The sequence below is a fragment of the Balaenoptera physalus genome (genome assembly GCF_965194825.1).
Source record: "Balaenoptera physalus genome assembly, chromosome: 8".
Classification (NCBI taxonomy): Eukaryota; Metazoa; Chordata; class Mammalia; order Artiodactyla; family Balaenopteridae; genus Balaenoptera; species Balaenoptera physalus.
The window spans coordinates 114,538,401-114,553,135 of record NC_138887.1 but is presented as its reverse complement, the minus strand read 5'-3'; the positions used below and the strand labels follow the sequence as shown (position 1 = coordinate 114,553,135).

Below are 14,735 nucleotides of genomic sequence, written 5' to 3'. Positions count from 1 at the left end.
TAGAAATGCAGAGCATCAGGCCTCATCCAGACCTCCAAATCAGAATCTGCCGTTTATCAAGATTTCCATAGCATTTGTATATACCTTAAAATTTGAGACAGACTTATCTAGAGTGCTATACGATGTGGTAGCCACTAACCACATATGGCTATTGAGCACTTGTCATGTGGCTAGTCTATATTGAGATGTGCTATCAGTGTAAGTTACACACTGGATTTCAAAGACAGTACAAAATGTAAAGTATCTTGTTAATAATTTTATATTGATTGCATAATGAAATGATAATCTTTTGTAAATACTGAGTCAAATAAAATATTTGTTTAAATTATTTTCACCTTCTTTTTACTTGTATAAGGTTATTACCAGAAAATTTGAAATTACATATGTGGTTTGTGTTCTGATTCTATTGGACACTACTACTTACACCAAGCATTGGTATTTTGGGGCCATAACCTATGTATATGTTAAGCTCTTCTAGGTAATGCCAGAATGGTTGGATTAATTTAGTTTCCTACTAGGAAATGAGAAATCCTGTTCCACATCATCACAATATTTGCTACTGTTAGAATTTTATAATTTTTGTAAACTAATAGTAAAATGGTATTTCATAGTAATTGAATTTTGAAATTCTCATTTTTTTTCTTCTAGAAAATGCCCATTCTGTCCATATGCCAATTTTTCTATGGAAGTGTTTGTCTTTTTTTTTTTTTTAAATGGATTCATAGAATCTTTAATTTCTCTGGATAATTTCACAAAATTATTGCAAATATACTCTTCTTGGTTATAGACCTTTTTATTGAAGATACGTTTTTATTCTTTTTTAATTTCAATGTACTTAAATTTACCAAGTTTTTTTCTGATGTTTTGATGCTGATTAGGAAATCCTTATCAACCCAGATATCAAAACAATGCATTTTGGCAAAGGTAGCTAAAAAAAGACTCTCCACTCAAATTGCAGATGTTCAAATTCTGGTTCCAGGACTTAATTGCTGCATGATTGGAGCTAGATATTCCACTCCTCTCAGTCTCAAGTTGCTCATCTATAAATTATGAATAACAAAAGTTATAAATAATATTATGGTTATAGAGGATTAAATGAGTTAATATACCTGTTTTTTATAGAATTTAGGATTGCCTTTCATATTTTAGGATTTAATCTGCCTGAAATTGGATTTCTGTGAATGGTGCAAGGTTATATAATATATATTAATTATATATATTGAAACTTACGTGTGTGTGTACATTCAATTTTCTTCTGACCCAGACCCATCTATTGAAAAGGTCATTACTTCCTCATTGATTGGCCCTGCCATTTAGCTCTGTCATAAATTATTTCTGGACTCCCATTGTATAATCTATTTCCCTGCTCTCAAATCTGTTTCAATGGTCTATTTATAAATTTCCCCAATAATATCTCATTGTCTTATTTACCTCTTAAAATACCTCTTAAAAGTTTTGAAGTCCTTAAGAGAAATTCCTCACATTTTGTTTTTATTCTACAAGAGTTCCTTGAATGCTTGACTTTTGAATTTTCTACACACATCTGGGAATCAACATGTCAATTTCCAGCCCCCCGTGTCACACTCAAATACACAAATAAAACCAATGGGACATTAAATAAAATGCATTAAATCTGTAGATGAGTTTGGGGAGAATTAATATCCTTATGATATTAAATATTCCAATCCAGGACATTCCATGTTTCTTAATTTACTAAGCTCTTTTTCATGTCATAAAGTAGAATTTTATATTGTCCATTAAAGGTATCAATACTTTTGTTAAAATTTTTTCAGGTACTTTAAATAATCTACTATTATTTTAAATGATATATTTTTAATTACAGTTTCTAGCTGAATTTATTTTTCCTTCTAATTACAAATGCAAGTTTTGGCATATTGATTTTATATCCAACAACCTTTTATTAATTCTAAAAAAATTTTAATGTCTCTTTACATTTCTCCAAAAACAATTTTAGCATCTGAATATAATTAGTTTGATTCTTCACTCTCAAATCATATTTTATTGTATTGTATGGTATTGCATTTATGTCATTATTGTAGTCTTCCTTTGTACGTCACTACAATGTTAAACAGAAGTTGGATTAGTGTGCATATTTGTCTTCTTCCTGATCCAAAGGAAATTGTTATCAATATTTTCCCATTATATATCATGCTTGTTGTAACTTTTTTATAGGTTCCTGTTATCAAGTTAAGAAAATTCCCTGAATTTGTGAATTGCTAACTTTTTAGCTTTTAAATTCATTTTGAATTTATTGAACACTTATCTATTTTAGAATGATAATTTATCCTTTTCTCCTAAACATTTAATGTGGTAGGTTACATTAATTAATTACGGAGCATTAAAAAGTATTGAAAGTATTAAAAACTATTTGAAAGTAGTCATGATGTATTTACTTTTTTATGTTACTTGATTCAGTTTACTTCTTTTTGGTTTAGGTTTTTATAACCTTACCCTGAGTTAGATTGTTCCTTTGTTGTACTGCCCCTGTTTGGATTTTGCATCAAGGTTATCTTAGATTTTTAAAATGAATTAGATAGGTTTCCCCCTTTTTCTATATCTGGAAGAATTGATTTAGAATTTAAATTCTAACAATCAATAATGACTGATAGAAATAATGTTTCTTAGCCTTATAACTTCCTGGAGGTAATATTTCTAAATAATGAACTAATTTCATTGATGGCTATAAATTGTAGGTTTTCTGTTTCTTCTAGAGTCAGTTTTGGTAAGTTTTATTTTACTAGGATTTAAAAAGTTTTTTGTTCACAGAGTTCATACATTTATTGATATATATTATAACTTTTTTACCTTTCCCATCTCTTCAACATCAGTTGTCCTTTTACAGAATAAAATGTCATTATATCATTTTTCTCTTTTTCATTTATTAATATTTTCATCTCTTTAATTAATTTTTTCAAGGCACTAGTGTAATACTTCGTTGGTCTTTTCTATGTTATGCTTGTTTTCTATTTTATTCCTTTCTGCTATTATTATTCTTTCTTTCTTCTATGTTACTCATGTTTCTCCTGGTTCCCTAATATATCTTAATATGAAAACACAACTCATTAATTATGAACCATTTTAAGGGTAAATATTTAATGCTAAATATTTCCCCTTATAAAATGTTTTAGCTTCATCTTTAGCATTTAATCAATAATAGTTTATGTACATTTATTTCTAAATATTTTTATTGACAATTTTGTTTCATCTTTGACTCTTTAGTTGTTTAGAATATTGTATGTGTTTTATTAAAATAACCTAAATAGATTTGTCTTTTAATGGAAGACTTTTATCTATTTACACTTATTGTGATTGGTAATATATTCAGAAATATTTCTCCTATGTTATACGTTTATATTTGCCCTATTTTTCTGTTTCTCATTTCACTTCAATTTTACCTTTTTGTAGGATACAATTATTATTTTTTATTAGTGCATTCTCACACACCCCACTGGAATTCAATCTATTATTATGTTATTTAGTTAAGTTTAATATGCACATCACATATGACAAAGTGCAAAGTTAGTCAATATTTTACCCTCCTGAAAAAATACAAGAAATTTAGAATGCTTAATAGTTATCACAGTAATCCCTACTTTCAAACTATTTTTTAATGTCTGCTTTTATCAACACTATGATTTTGACATAATTTATTATTTTATGTGGTCAAAATCCATCAATATTTGTTTAAATTTTCACATGTTTATCGATTTCTTTGCTCACCAATTCTTATTGTATCTCCAGTTTCCCATTCTGGATCACGTTTCTTACATAGTGTATTCTTTGTAATTTTCTTTAATTAATATTTAATGGTGAACTCCATTGTTGTTTTTCTGAAAATGTCTTTTTTTCCCCCTAATTCGTGGTAACTTTATTCCACCTGAAATTCTAGGTTGACTTTCACTGTTTTTCTAATTATGTAAGATATTAATCTTTTACCTACTGGCTTCCATTGTTGATAATGAAATGTCAGTTTTTAGTCTAAACTCAGGTATTGGTATGAGAACTCAGTTTTTATTCGATTTTTTTTTCAACATGCATATCTATTTCCCTGAACTGCATACAAATAAATTCTAGTTCTATTTTCCTTATATCTTTCCTTACACTTAGATGTAGGATCTATTCTGCTCTTCCTTGAATTGCTCTCTACCCTTTACAGTGTGAATCATAACTCTCTCCAGTGCTTTCCCATTCTGTACCTCACCTCTTAACCTTGGCCAGGGTACCAAAAATATGACCTACGCCCAGAGTAATTTCCAGTCTCTAGGTCCTAGACCTCAGGTTTTGTTCATTTTACCAATAATACAGTTCCATTTCCTCCTCCTCCTTCAAAAATTTAAGGAGTAATTTACATACGAAAAATGTTTAAATCTTAACTATACAGTTTGATGAGTTTGATGAATTTGTGTGAATGTATATATACATGTATTATAAATACACAATATATACACACACTATATATGTGTATACATACACACATATATACACGCATGTATAACTACATATACCAAAATATAGAAAATTTGTAGCATGCCAGCAGGCTCCCTTTCTCCCCCACATAGTAAATACTTGACAAAAGTAAATGTTATTCTTCCTTCTATCATCACAAATTTTGAACTTTTCATAATGGAATGATACTAAAAGCACTCTTTGTGTCTGACAACTCCATGCAACATTTTGTGTTAAAAGATCCAACCATATGGTAATGTGTAACAGAAATACATTTATTTTAATTTTTATGTAGTAGTCCACTGTATGAATATACCTCAATTCACCAATTATTCTGTTGATGTACATTTGAACTATTTCCTTTATTTTGTTATTATGAACAAACCTATTATGGACATTTCTGTTCTTGCTTTTTGATGGGCATATGCATTTATTTTGGGGGATGTATACCCAGAAGAATAATTGCTGGGATATAGAATATGTGTGTTTAGCCTTAATAGATACTGTGAAACAATGTTGTTAAGTGATTGGATCAATTTAGACTCTCTCCAGCAATACATGAATTCCAGCTGCTCAACATCCTTGACATACTTGGTATTTTTAGCTTATTTTATTTTTAGTCATTTTGTTCCTGGGCCCCATTTCTAATATGCTGCTGTTGTTGTTGTGGCAATATACCTGTTTTTCCAACTGTAACCAATCAATAGGCAAAAGATAGAACCTGGTTTCTGAATTACTGAATTCCATCTCAGTAGGCACAATAATATAGGCTAGGAAGAGGGAATAAAGCACATACACAGCAGATAGATTGATAGACAGATAGATATAGATAGATAATGTATATAGCATATATGTGGTGATATTGTCTACATCTATCTACGCCATTTGTGCTTTATGGAATATATATATATGTATATATATAAAACATATATATACTCTCCTATGGAAGTAAAAGTGCATAGAAAAAAAGTGAAATGATGTAATCACTTGTTAATTACTGTAATTTTGCATACCAAATAAAAGCCCAGCTGCAACACAGACCAAATTCCAAATATATCAGTTTTAATTAATATGTGATTTCCAACTATGAGCAAGAAACTGCAAAGCACTGCAGGGTATTAAAAATGTGAGGATTGAACAGGCTCTCTTCCCATGGAATTTACCCTCCAAGATAGGGAGTTAGAACTAATCATAAATAACTGTGACAAATGCCAAAGAAAGCAAGAATTGAAAAAGTGTCCTAAGAATGTAAGCTGCATTGTTACATGAACTCAACAAAAGTAGGTGTTTAGTTCCAATCATAGGAATCAGAAAAAAGTGGATAATGAATATAGTATTTTATTACTTGAGGGAAGCAGAGGGTTTCAATTAGTAGAAGTAAGTGTTAGAGGATTTTTTAAGTTGAAGGAAGAGCATCAGAAAAGACACTGTCATTGTGTTAGAAAAGTCAATGGACTGATTGATTTAAGATAGAAAGACCTATTCCATTTGGTTGAAATAGAGTGTTATGGAAGACTAGAACTGTCTCTGCCAAAGAGATGGAATTTTTACTGAATAAACTGTAGAAAAAAGGGAGGAGAAGAATGAATGAATTCATGATTCTACTAGTAAGTGAGAAAAAAAAAATAGAAGGTGGTTGCATCACAGTTTCCACGTCTATTGCATTACTGCATATCTTGTGAGTGAAGCACTGACTGCCTTTTTTTTTTTTTTTTTTTAACCAGACTATCTTCTCAAGGATGTTTGTAGAAGAACAGCCTTGGAAGATGGAGCTCTCTCAGAAACAAAGGAGGGATTTACTTACAGTCCACTTTAACAAAGAATATCTCTTTCTGGGACAATGAGCAGGTTTGCTTGCAGCTTATCAGGAAAAAAAAAAAAAATTTGAATCCCCTAAATTCAGGGATCCTCAGCTGTGATGCGTAACCACTGTGAGTGCAAATATCTGGCACCTTCCCATCTGATTTGTGGGACTTGAAGGGCAAGGCTGATACAAACAGGATGCTCATGCTTTTTACTGTGCCACGGGTAAGAAGTTCCTTTCTCTCTCACCCAGGATTCTAGTGTTTTCTACAATCATGCCTGTAACTTTTAACAAAGTAGCTTATTATACTCCAAGCAGTGTAAAATCTCAGCCTCTTTATGAAAAAAAAAGGAAAAGAATAGACTCTCTTCAATAAATGGTGTTGGGAAAACTGGATATTCAAATGCAGAAGAATGAAATGGGACTCATCTCACACGATATACAAAACTCAACACAAAGTAGATTAAAGACTTAAATGTAAGATCTGAAACCTTAAAATTACTAGGAAACAACATAGGGAAAAGGCTTCTCAATGTAGTCTAGGCAATGATTTTTTTGGTATGACACCAAAGGCACAGTCAAGAAAAGAAAAAAAAAAAAAAAACAGACAAGTGGGCTTGCATCAAACTAAAAATCTTCTGCAGAAAGAGCAAAGGAAATAATCAACAGAATGAAAAGACAATCTATGAAATGGGAGAAAATATTTGCAAACCATCTATCTGATAGAGTTAATCTACAAAATATATAAGAAACTCATACAATGCAATAGAAAAAAATGGTTAAGTAACCTGAATAAACATTTCTCAAAAGAAGATGTACAAATGGTGAACAGGTATATATCAACATAACCAATCATCAGGAAAATGCAAATTACAGTTAGCTAGCACTTCATATCTGTCAGAATGACTTATCAAGAAGACAAAAGATAACAAACGTTGGCAAGGACGTGAAGAAAAGGAAACTCTTGACACTGTTGGTAGGAACGTAACTAGGTAGAGCCATTATGGAAGAGTATGGAGTTTCCTCAAAAAATTAATATTAGAACTTTTATATGATCTAGCAATCCCACTTCTGGGTCTATATCCAAAGTAAATGAAATCAGTATCTCAAAGAAATATCTACACACCCATATTCACTGTAAAATTATTCTCAATAGCTAAGATGTGGAAACAACCTAAAAGTCCACTAAAAGTCTATCAGTGGACAAATGAATAAAGAAAATGTGGTACACACACACACACACACACACACACACATGCATATAATTCAGCTTTGAAAAAGGAGGAAATTCTACCATTTGCAACAACATGAATAAACCTGTAGGACATTATGCTAAGTGAAATGTCAGATACAGAAAGACACATACTGCATGATTTCACTTATACGTTGAATCACTAATTATTAGAGAAATGTAAATCAAAACTACAATGAGGTATCACCTCACAACAGTCAGAATGGTCATCATTACAAAATCTACAAACAATAATGCTGAAGAGGGTGTGGAGAAAAGGGAACCCTCCTGCACTGTTGGTGGGAATGTAAATTGATAGAGCCACTATGGAGAACAGTATGGAGGTTTCTTAAAAAACTACAAATAGAGTTGCCATATGATCCAGCAATCCCACTCCTAGGCATATATCCAGGGAAAACCATAATTCGAAAAGGTACATGCACCCCAATGTTCACAGCAGCACTATTTACAATAGCCAAGACGTGGAAGCAACTTAAATGTCGATTAACAGAGGAATGGATAAAGAAGATGTGATTCATATATACAATGGAATATTACTCAGCCATAAAAAAGAATGAAATAATGCCATCTGCAGCAACATGGCTGGACCTAGAAATTGTCAGACTGAGTGAAGTAAGTCAGACAGAGAAAGACAAATATCACATAATATCACTTATATGTGGAATATATAAAAAGGGTACAAGTGAACTTCTCTACAAAACAGAAAGAGTCACAGATGTAGAAAACAAACTTATGGTTGCCAGGGAGTAAGGGGGGGAGGGATAAATTGGGAGATTGAGACTGACATATACACACTACTATGTATAAAATAGATAACTAATAAGGACCTACTGTATAGCACAGGAAACTCTACTCAGTACTCTGTAATGACCTACATGGTAAAAGAATCTAAAAAGAGTGGATTTATGTGTATGTATAACTGATTCACTTTACTGTACCCCTGAAACTAACACAACATTGTAAATCAACTATACTCCAATAAAAATTTTTTTTAAATAAATTAAATAAAATAAACTCATGGAAGCAAAGAGTAAAATAGTGGTTTCTGGGGAGCTGGGGGAAGGAGGCAATGAAGAGATTTTGTCAAGGGACACAAAGTTTCAGTTATGCAAGATGAATAAGTTTTGGAGATCTAATGTACAGCAATGTGAATATAGTTAAAAATACTGTATCATATACTCAAAATTTGCTAAGAGATTAGATCTTAAATGTTCTTACCACACACCAAAAAACAAACAAAAAAACCCCACACACATATACACACACAAGAGGAAAATGATAGCTATTTGAGATGATTGATATGTTAATTACCTTAATTGCAGTGATTATTTCACAATATATGTATGTCAAAACATCAAGTTGCATACCTTAAATACATACAATTTTTATTTGTCAGTTATACCTCAGTAGAGATGGGAAAAGAAGAAAATAGAAATGTTATTAAAACCAAATATGGGTAACAACATAGATGAATCTTGAGGACATAATGCTAAATGAAATAAGCCAGTCACTAAAGAACAAATGCTATATGATTCCACTTATATGAAGTAGCCAGAGTAGCCAAATTCATCGAGAGAGAAAGAATTGTGGTTGTAGGGGGTGGGAGTTGGTCAAATGGGAAGTTGGTGACAGACGTACAAAGTCTCAGTTGAGGACGATGAAAAAATTCTAGAGGTTATGGTGATCGTTGCACAACAATGGGAATGTATTTAATACTTCCGAAGTGTATACCTAAAAATGGCTAAAAATGGCTAAAATGGGAATGTTTTGTCATGTATATTTTACTGCAACACCACCACCAATAAAAAAACAAAGCAAACAACAGCTACGTCAGGAGCTTATTTTTTGGTGCACTTTGAAAGGGCGCACTAACTTTAGTATTTATTTTCCAATTGTTTTAGAAAAGGAGAATTTTAAAATAATGCAATTACAAATAAATAAAAATAACTATACTTTGAAATACCTACTGTACTTCAACTTACCAATTTAAATATCGAAAGGAAAGGACACTGTATACCTCAGAATGAGGAAACCTGGCTTGTGGATTTCTAGGTCCTTGTGTAAGGCTGTCATGTCACTGTACCTCTCTGGGCTTCAGAATCATCACCTGTAACATGAGTCATAAGATGATTTCTAAGTCTCTATTTAGCACTGAACATTCATCTTTTCTCAGGCTCCAACCTCAATATTCAGAAATCTCCTGTGTTATGCTAAAGGCAATCACCATTATTTTTAGTTTGGGCATTGGTCTAAATTTTTAACAAAAGCCATATAGCAGATCTTTAAATGAGTAACTTTCTCCTAGCAGAGAGAGTCCCCATTTTTATTCATTCTTGTCTAGAATGTTGCTCATTTTTTCTAATATGGAGAGAGCCCAAATTCAGTGAGATCTTCTTATATTCTTTCTCTAGTAAGAATAACAGAGAGATGTAGTTTGGCCCTATATTTTAAATAATTCTATATTTGTCATCCTCTTAATTAGGAATTATTTATATAATGTTCTTTTAATCAAAGCTTTATTGGATCAATAGGGCTTTGGCCACAAAAATATATAAAATAGGGAATTATTGATGCATTACCATAAATTTATTTTTCTTTTGAGATTTACCATACACAGTATTCATCTAGAAGGAGTAAACACAAGATAAACTGCTAGAAATCTCTCTCTCTCTCTCTCTCTCTGTCTTTCCTCTCTCATCTTGCTCTGAATATTTGGAGTGAATAAGGGAAATGTGCAATCAGAAAAACTATTAACAATATTTTCTCAGAAAGGAATCATAAATCATTCATCCAAATATATTCCCCAGAAGTATAGCCTGCTGTATCCCTTATGAGATAACATCTATTTTAGTTATTTATTAGTAGTTACTAGTATTCTTCAATATTTCCCCATTGGGCATTTTATCCTAAAAGATATGAATGCTAACTATATAAAAACTGTACAGAGAACACTTTATGCTCTGTCTAAATATATTTGTCACTTGTATAGAAGCTGTAATCTCAAAAAAGGGCACAGCAATTTCCTTAAATGTTAGTCCTTCATAGATGATCGCTCACAAGTGAAGCCTATTTTAAAATACTTTGTGCACCAGCATAACTTCAGACTACTCGGCTTCTCTCACCACAAAAGGAGAAATTGTGGTAAAGACAAGGAAGGAAAGAACATTTCCATATCATGGGCAAAACCAAGAAATGGGATGATACACTTATACTTTAGGTAATTATGAATTAACCATTATTCCCATAAGTTAGATAAAACTTCAATAGCCATTTCCTGGAGCATATATCACTTGCTCCTCTTTTCTGTGTCAATTTCTACCAGAATAAATCAAGGATACTGAAGTGCCATTCAAGATTGTATGTGTATATGTATGTGCTTGCACATGTGTTATAGGGAGAAAGAAAGAGAGAAAGAGTGGGAGAGATAAAGAGAATGTGTTAAATTACAGTTTACAGATTCTATGTCTAGAAGGTATTACATGCCATGGGTAAATTTTAGAAAATATGTTATAATATCCCTGACTTTGAAAAGTCCACACATTCTTTGAGAAAATCAGAAATATTAAAGGACAATATGTTAAGAAGTAGCATACATAGCATAGCATAAAGAAGCAGAATATTAATAAATCCCTAAAGATTATATTCATAAGTCCATGATAACAACTACTGTGTATGTGGAAGGAGTTCAAATAAGAGAGATTCGCTGTAGCTGGAATGTTCAGCAGAGTTTAATAGAAAAGCTGAAGCTCAGTTGACTTTGAAGGCAGATAGGATTTAGAGAATCAAAAAGAAGCAGGTGATGAGGTCAGCATTAAGTATTTGCTAAGTAAATTGACATATGAATTAATGAATGGATGAATGAATGAATGAAAATATAGCATAAAAGTATAAATGAATAATTAAGCATGAATCATTTACATAATATATATTTAAAAGCATTATGGAGATTTATCAATAAACAAAATGTTTATCTCCTCTATCCTCATAGAGCCTATATTATAGTGGGGAATATACAGACCAGTGCAGGGAATAGTTGACAAGGTATGTTAACTATATTTAAGGATGCATTGAGAAGTAAAACCAAACACAAAAGGCATCATGTTAAAGTTAGAAGGAACTTCAGAGGTCATCCAGATCATTCACCTTACCTTATATATAAGACATTTAAAGTGGAGAAATGCCAAGGACTTAACCAAAGTGACAAGGTTTTACTGCTAGAGCAAGGAAAAGAAACAGAGTGATGTCACCAAGATGGTGACATAGATGGTTCCTGACTTCACTTCCTTTCAAAATAACAATAATTAACAACTATTCATGGACAAGACACCATTGAGAAAATCCTAGATATGGGAGTGAGGCTAAAGCACACCCCTGTACCACAGTGACCAAAACAGTTGACATTAGAAGGGTAAGAGGAGCAGCTATAGGCTGACCAGGTTGCCCCTACCGCAGTTCCAGTGTAGCACCATGCTAAGTGGTCTCCCCTGAGCCTACAGTTCTTCCAGTGGGAAAAGAGAGCCCAGAGTGGACATCCAGCTCACCCGGTGCTGTGGGTCACTTGTTGGGAATCCCCACTGTGGTCTCACCCTCACATGGATTGCAGAGGAATCTGCAGGGCTTGAGCAAAGGGAATCTGATTATGATGGAGAAGTGGGAAGGGCTTGCAACACCAGCACTTGGATTTTGGCAGAACAAGTTTCTACCTGCAGTGCCCAAGTAGTAGTCCAACCAGCAGCTCTGCCCATCTGCAGAGCCAAGATGGTGCACCATCTAACCAGGGAAGTTGGTGGGGTGCAGGTTTGCCTGACTTGGGTCCCCAGATTAAAAGCCTTTCCAGCACTGGAGCCTGGTCTGTTCCCACCCAGGTCAGGGAGCTGAGTCATAGCACACCCAGTGCTGAGTGTAGCTACCAGCCCTACCTGAACAGAAAGGCTGGCCAGAATATCTAGAAGCTCTGTAGTCCGGAAATGCTTGAGCAGAGAGTACAGCAGGCAGAGCTGATCATCCACAGAGTAAAGTCAGTGGCACTTTTGTCCAGGAAACTTGTGACATGGGTCAGCTCAGAGTCAAGACCACAAACAAAGAGTCTCTTTGACCTTGGAGTCAATTCTCTTGTTCCACCCAGGCAGAGACTAATTTGTAACCCTACCCATTGCTGAATACAGCCTTCATCCCTCCAACCATGGAATGTAACAGAGCATGCAGTAAGTTTCATAACCCATCCAACAGCCCTGCTTACAGTGGGTCTTGAATAGAGACCACAGCCTGTGAATTTCTCCACCTGCAGAGCAAAACCAGTGGCCCTATCTGGCCAGGGAATTCAGTGCATAGTCTTGCCTGATTCAAGTCTGCAAACAATGAACTGTGTAGGCCCTGGAGCTTGTTCTATTGTCTCACCAGCACAGAGCAATTAATTCATAGCCCCACCTATTACCAAGTATAGTACCCAGTCCCACTCATCTAGTAAGGCTGACCAGAGAACCCAGGCAACCTTGGAGCCCTTCCTACAGCCTCACTTGCTTGCAGAGAGAGCCAGGTAAGCCACCCTATCCATCTGTTCTCAGCCATAGGTACCCTCCTCCCAGATCTCAGAGCCTGAGCAGTGATATCACTCGAAAATAGACCCTGATAGCAAGCCCTATCTGCCCAAGGACATTACTAATGGACATGTCCAGAAACCCAAACTGAGATGACTAAGGAGAACTGTCTCTGCCAAAGTGAACCTGTAAAGTCTGGAAGAGTAGACTGTTTACTCAGATATACAGATACCAACATAAGGAATCAAGGACCATAAAAAATCCGATAAACATGACATCACCAAAGGAAACTAATAAAGCTCCAATAATAACTGACCCTAAAGAAATGGAGATCTATGAACTGTCAGACAAAGAACACAGAACAATCCTCTTTAAAAAGTTTAGTGGACTACAAGAACACCCAGACAAACAACTAAACAAAATTAGAAGGACAACGCATGAACAAAACAAGAAGTTCAACAAAGAAAAAGAAACCATCCGAAAAACAATAAACATACAAAAACAAAAAACAAACAAAAACAGAGATTCTAGAGCTGAAAAACACAATAACTGAATTGAAGAACTCAATAGAGAGCTTCAAAGCAGACTTCACCAAGAAGAAGAAAGTATCAGTGACCAAGAAGTTAGGATCAAAATCAACAAAATTATAGATGAAAAAGGAAACACTATCCCGGTATCACAGAAATACAAAGACTCATAAGAGGCTACTATGAACAACTATATGGCAACAAACTGGAAAACCTAGAACAAATGGAAAAATTCTTTGAAAAATACAACCTATCAAGACTGAATCAGGAACAAATAGAAAATCTGAACAGACCAATTACTAGTAAGGAGAGTGATTCAGTAATCAAAATTCTTGCTCAAAGAAAAGCCCAGAACCAGATGGCTTCACTGGTAAATTTTACCAAACATTTAAAGAAGATTTAACACCAGTATTTCTCAAACTCTTCCAAAAAACAGAAGAGGAGGAAACACTCCCAAACTCATTTTACAAGGCCATCATTATTCTGATACCATTATTCCTATGCCAGAAAAGGACACTACAAGAACACTATAAGCTAATATCCCTGATGAATATGGATGCAAAAATTCCCAATAAAATACAAACAAATTAAATTCAGTAGCACATTAGAAGAATCATTCACAATTACCAACTGGGATTTATCCCTGGGAAGCAAGCATATTCCAGCATACACAAATCAAAAAATGTGACATCACATTAATAGAATAAAAGGAAAAAAAATAGATCATCTCAATTGACACAGAAAAAGCACTTGACAAAATTCAATGTCCATTCATGATAAAGACTATTAAATTAAGTACAGAAGAAATGTACCTCAACATAATAAAGACCATATATGATAAACCCACAACTAACATCATATTAAATGGTGAAAGATTGAAAGATTTTCCTCTAAGATCAGGAAGAAGACAAAGGTGCTTACTTTCACCACTCTTATTCAACATAGCACTGGAAGTCCTAGACAAAGCAATTAGGCAAGAAAAGAAATAAAAGATAACAGAACTGGAAAGAAAGAAGTAAAATTGTCTCTATTTGCAGATAACATATTTTTATATATAGAAATTCCTAAAGAGTTTATTCACCAAAAAAAACTCCCAGATTTAATTAACAAATTAAATAAAGGTTCAGGATTCAAAATAAATATACAAA

The 14,735-nt window shown here is 33.5% G+C and overlaps 1 protein-coding gene and 2 long non-coding RNA genes across 7 annotated transcripts in view; 2 read left to right on the top strand and 1 right to left on the bottom strand.

Moving 5' to 3' along the window:
- The window catches only part of LOC309666443, a 367,092-nt gene that overhangs the window by 167,168 nt on the left and 185,189 nt on the right, over nucleotides 1–14,735 (top strand). The window lies entirely within an intron of this gene.
- Nucleotides 1–14,735, bottom strand: part of LOC309666439 — a 242,609-nt gene that overhangs the window by 47,038 nt on the left and 180,836 nt on the right. The gene's annotated exons all lie outside the window — the stretch shown is intronic.
- LOC309666438 (uncharacterized protein) overlaps nucleotides 1–14,735 on the top strand; it is a 312,121-nt gene that overhangs the window by 273,435 nt on the left and 23,951 nt on the right. For 2 of the 4 annotated variants that reach the window (XR_014267102.1, XM_082473901.1), the window contains one exon: nucleotides 6,192–14,632. The exons of the other annotated variants lie outside the window; for them this stretch is intronic. Coding sequence is in view for 1 of the 2 variants with exons in the window: in XM_082473901.1 (XP_082330027.1) it covers nucleotides 6,192–6,283 (92 nt within the window). In the remaining variant the exon portion in view is untranslated. Of the gene's footprint in view, nucleotides 1–6,191; nucleotides 14,633–14,735 lie in introns of those variants that run through there. 4 annotated transcript variants of the gene reach the window in all.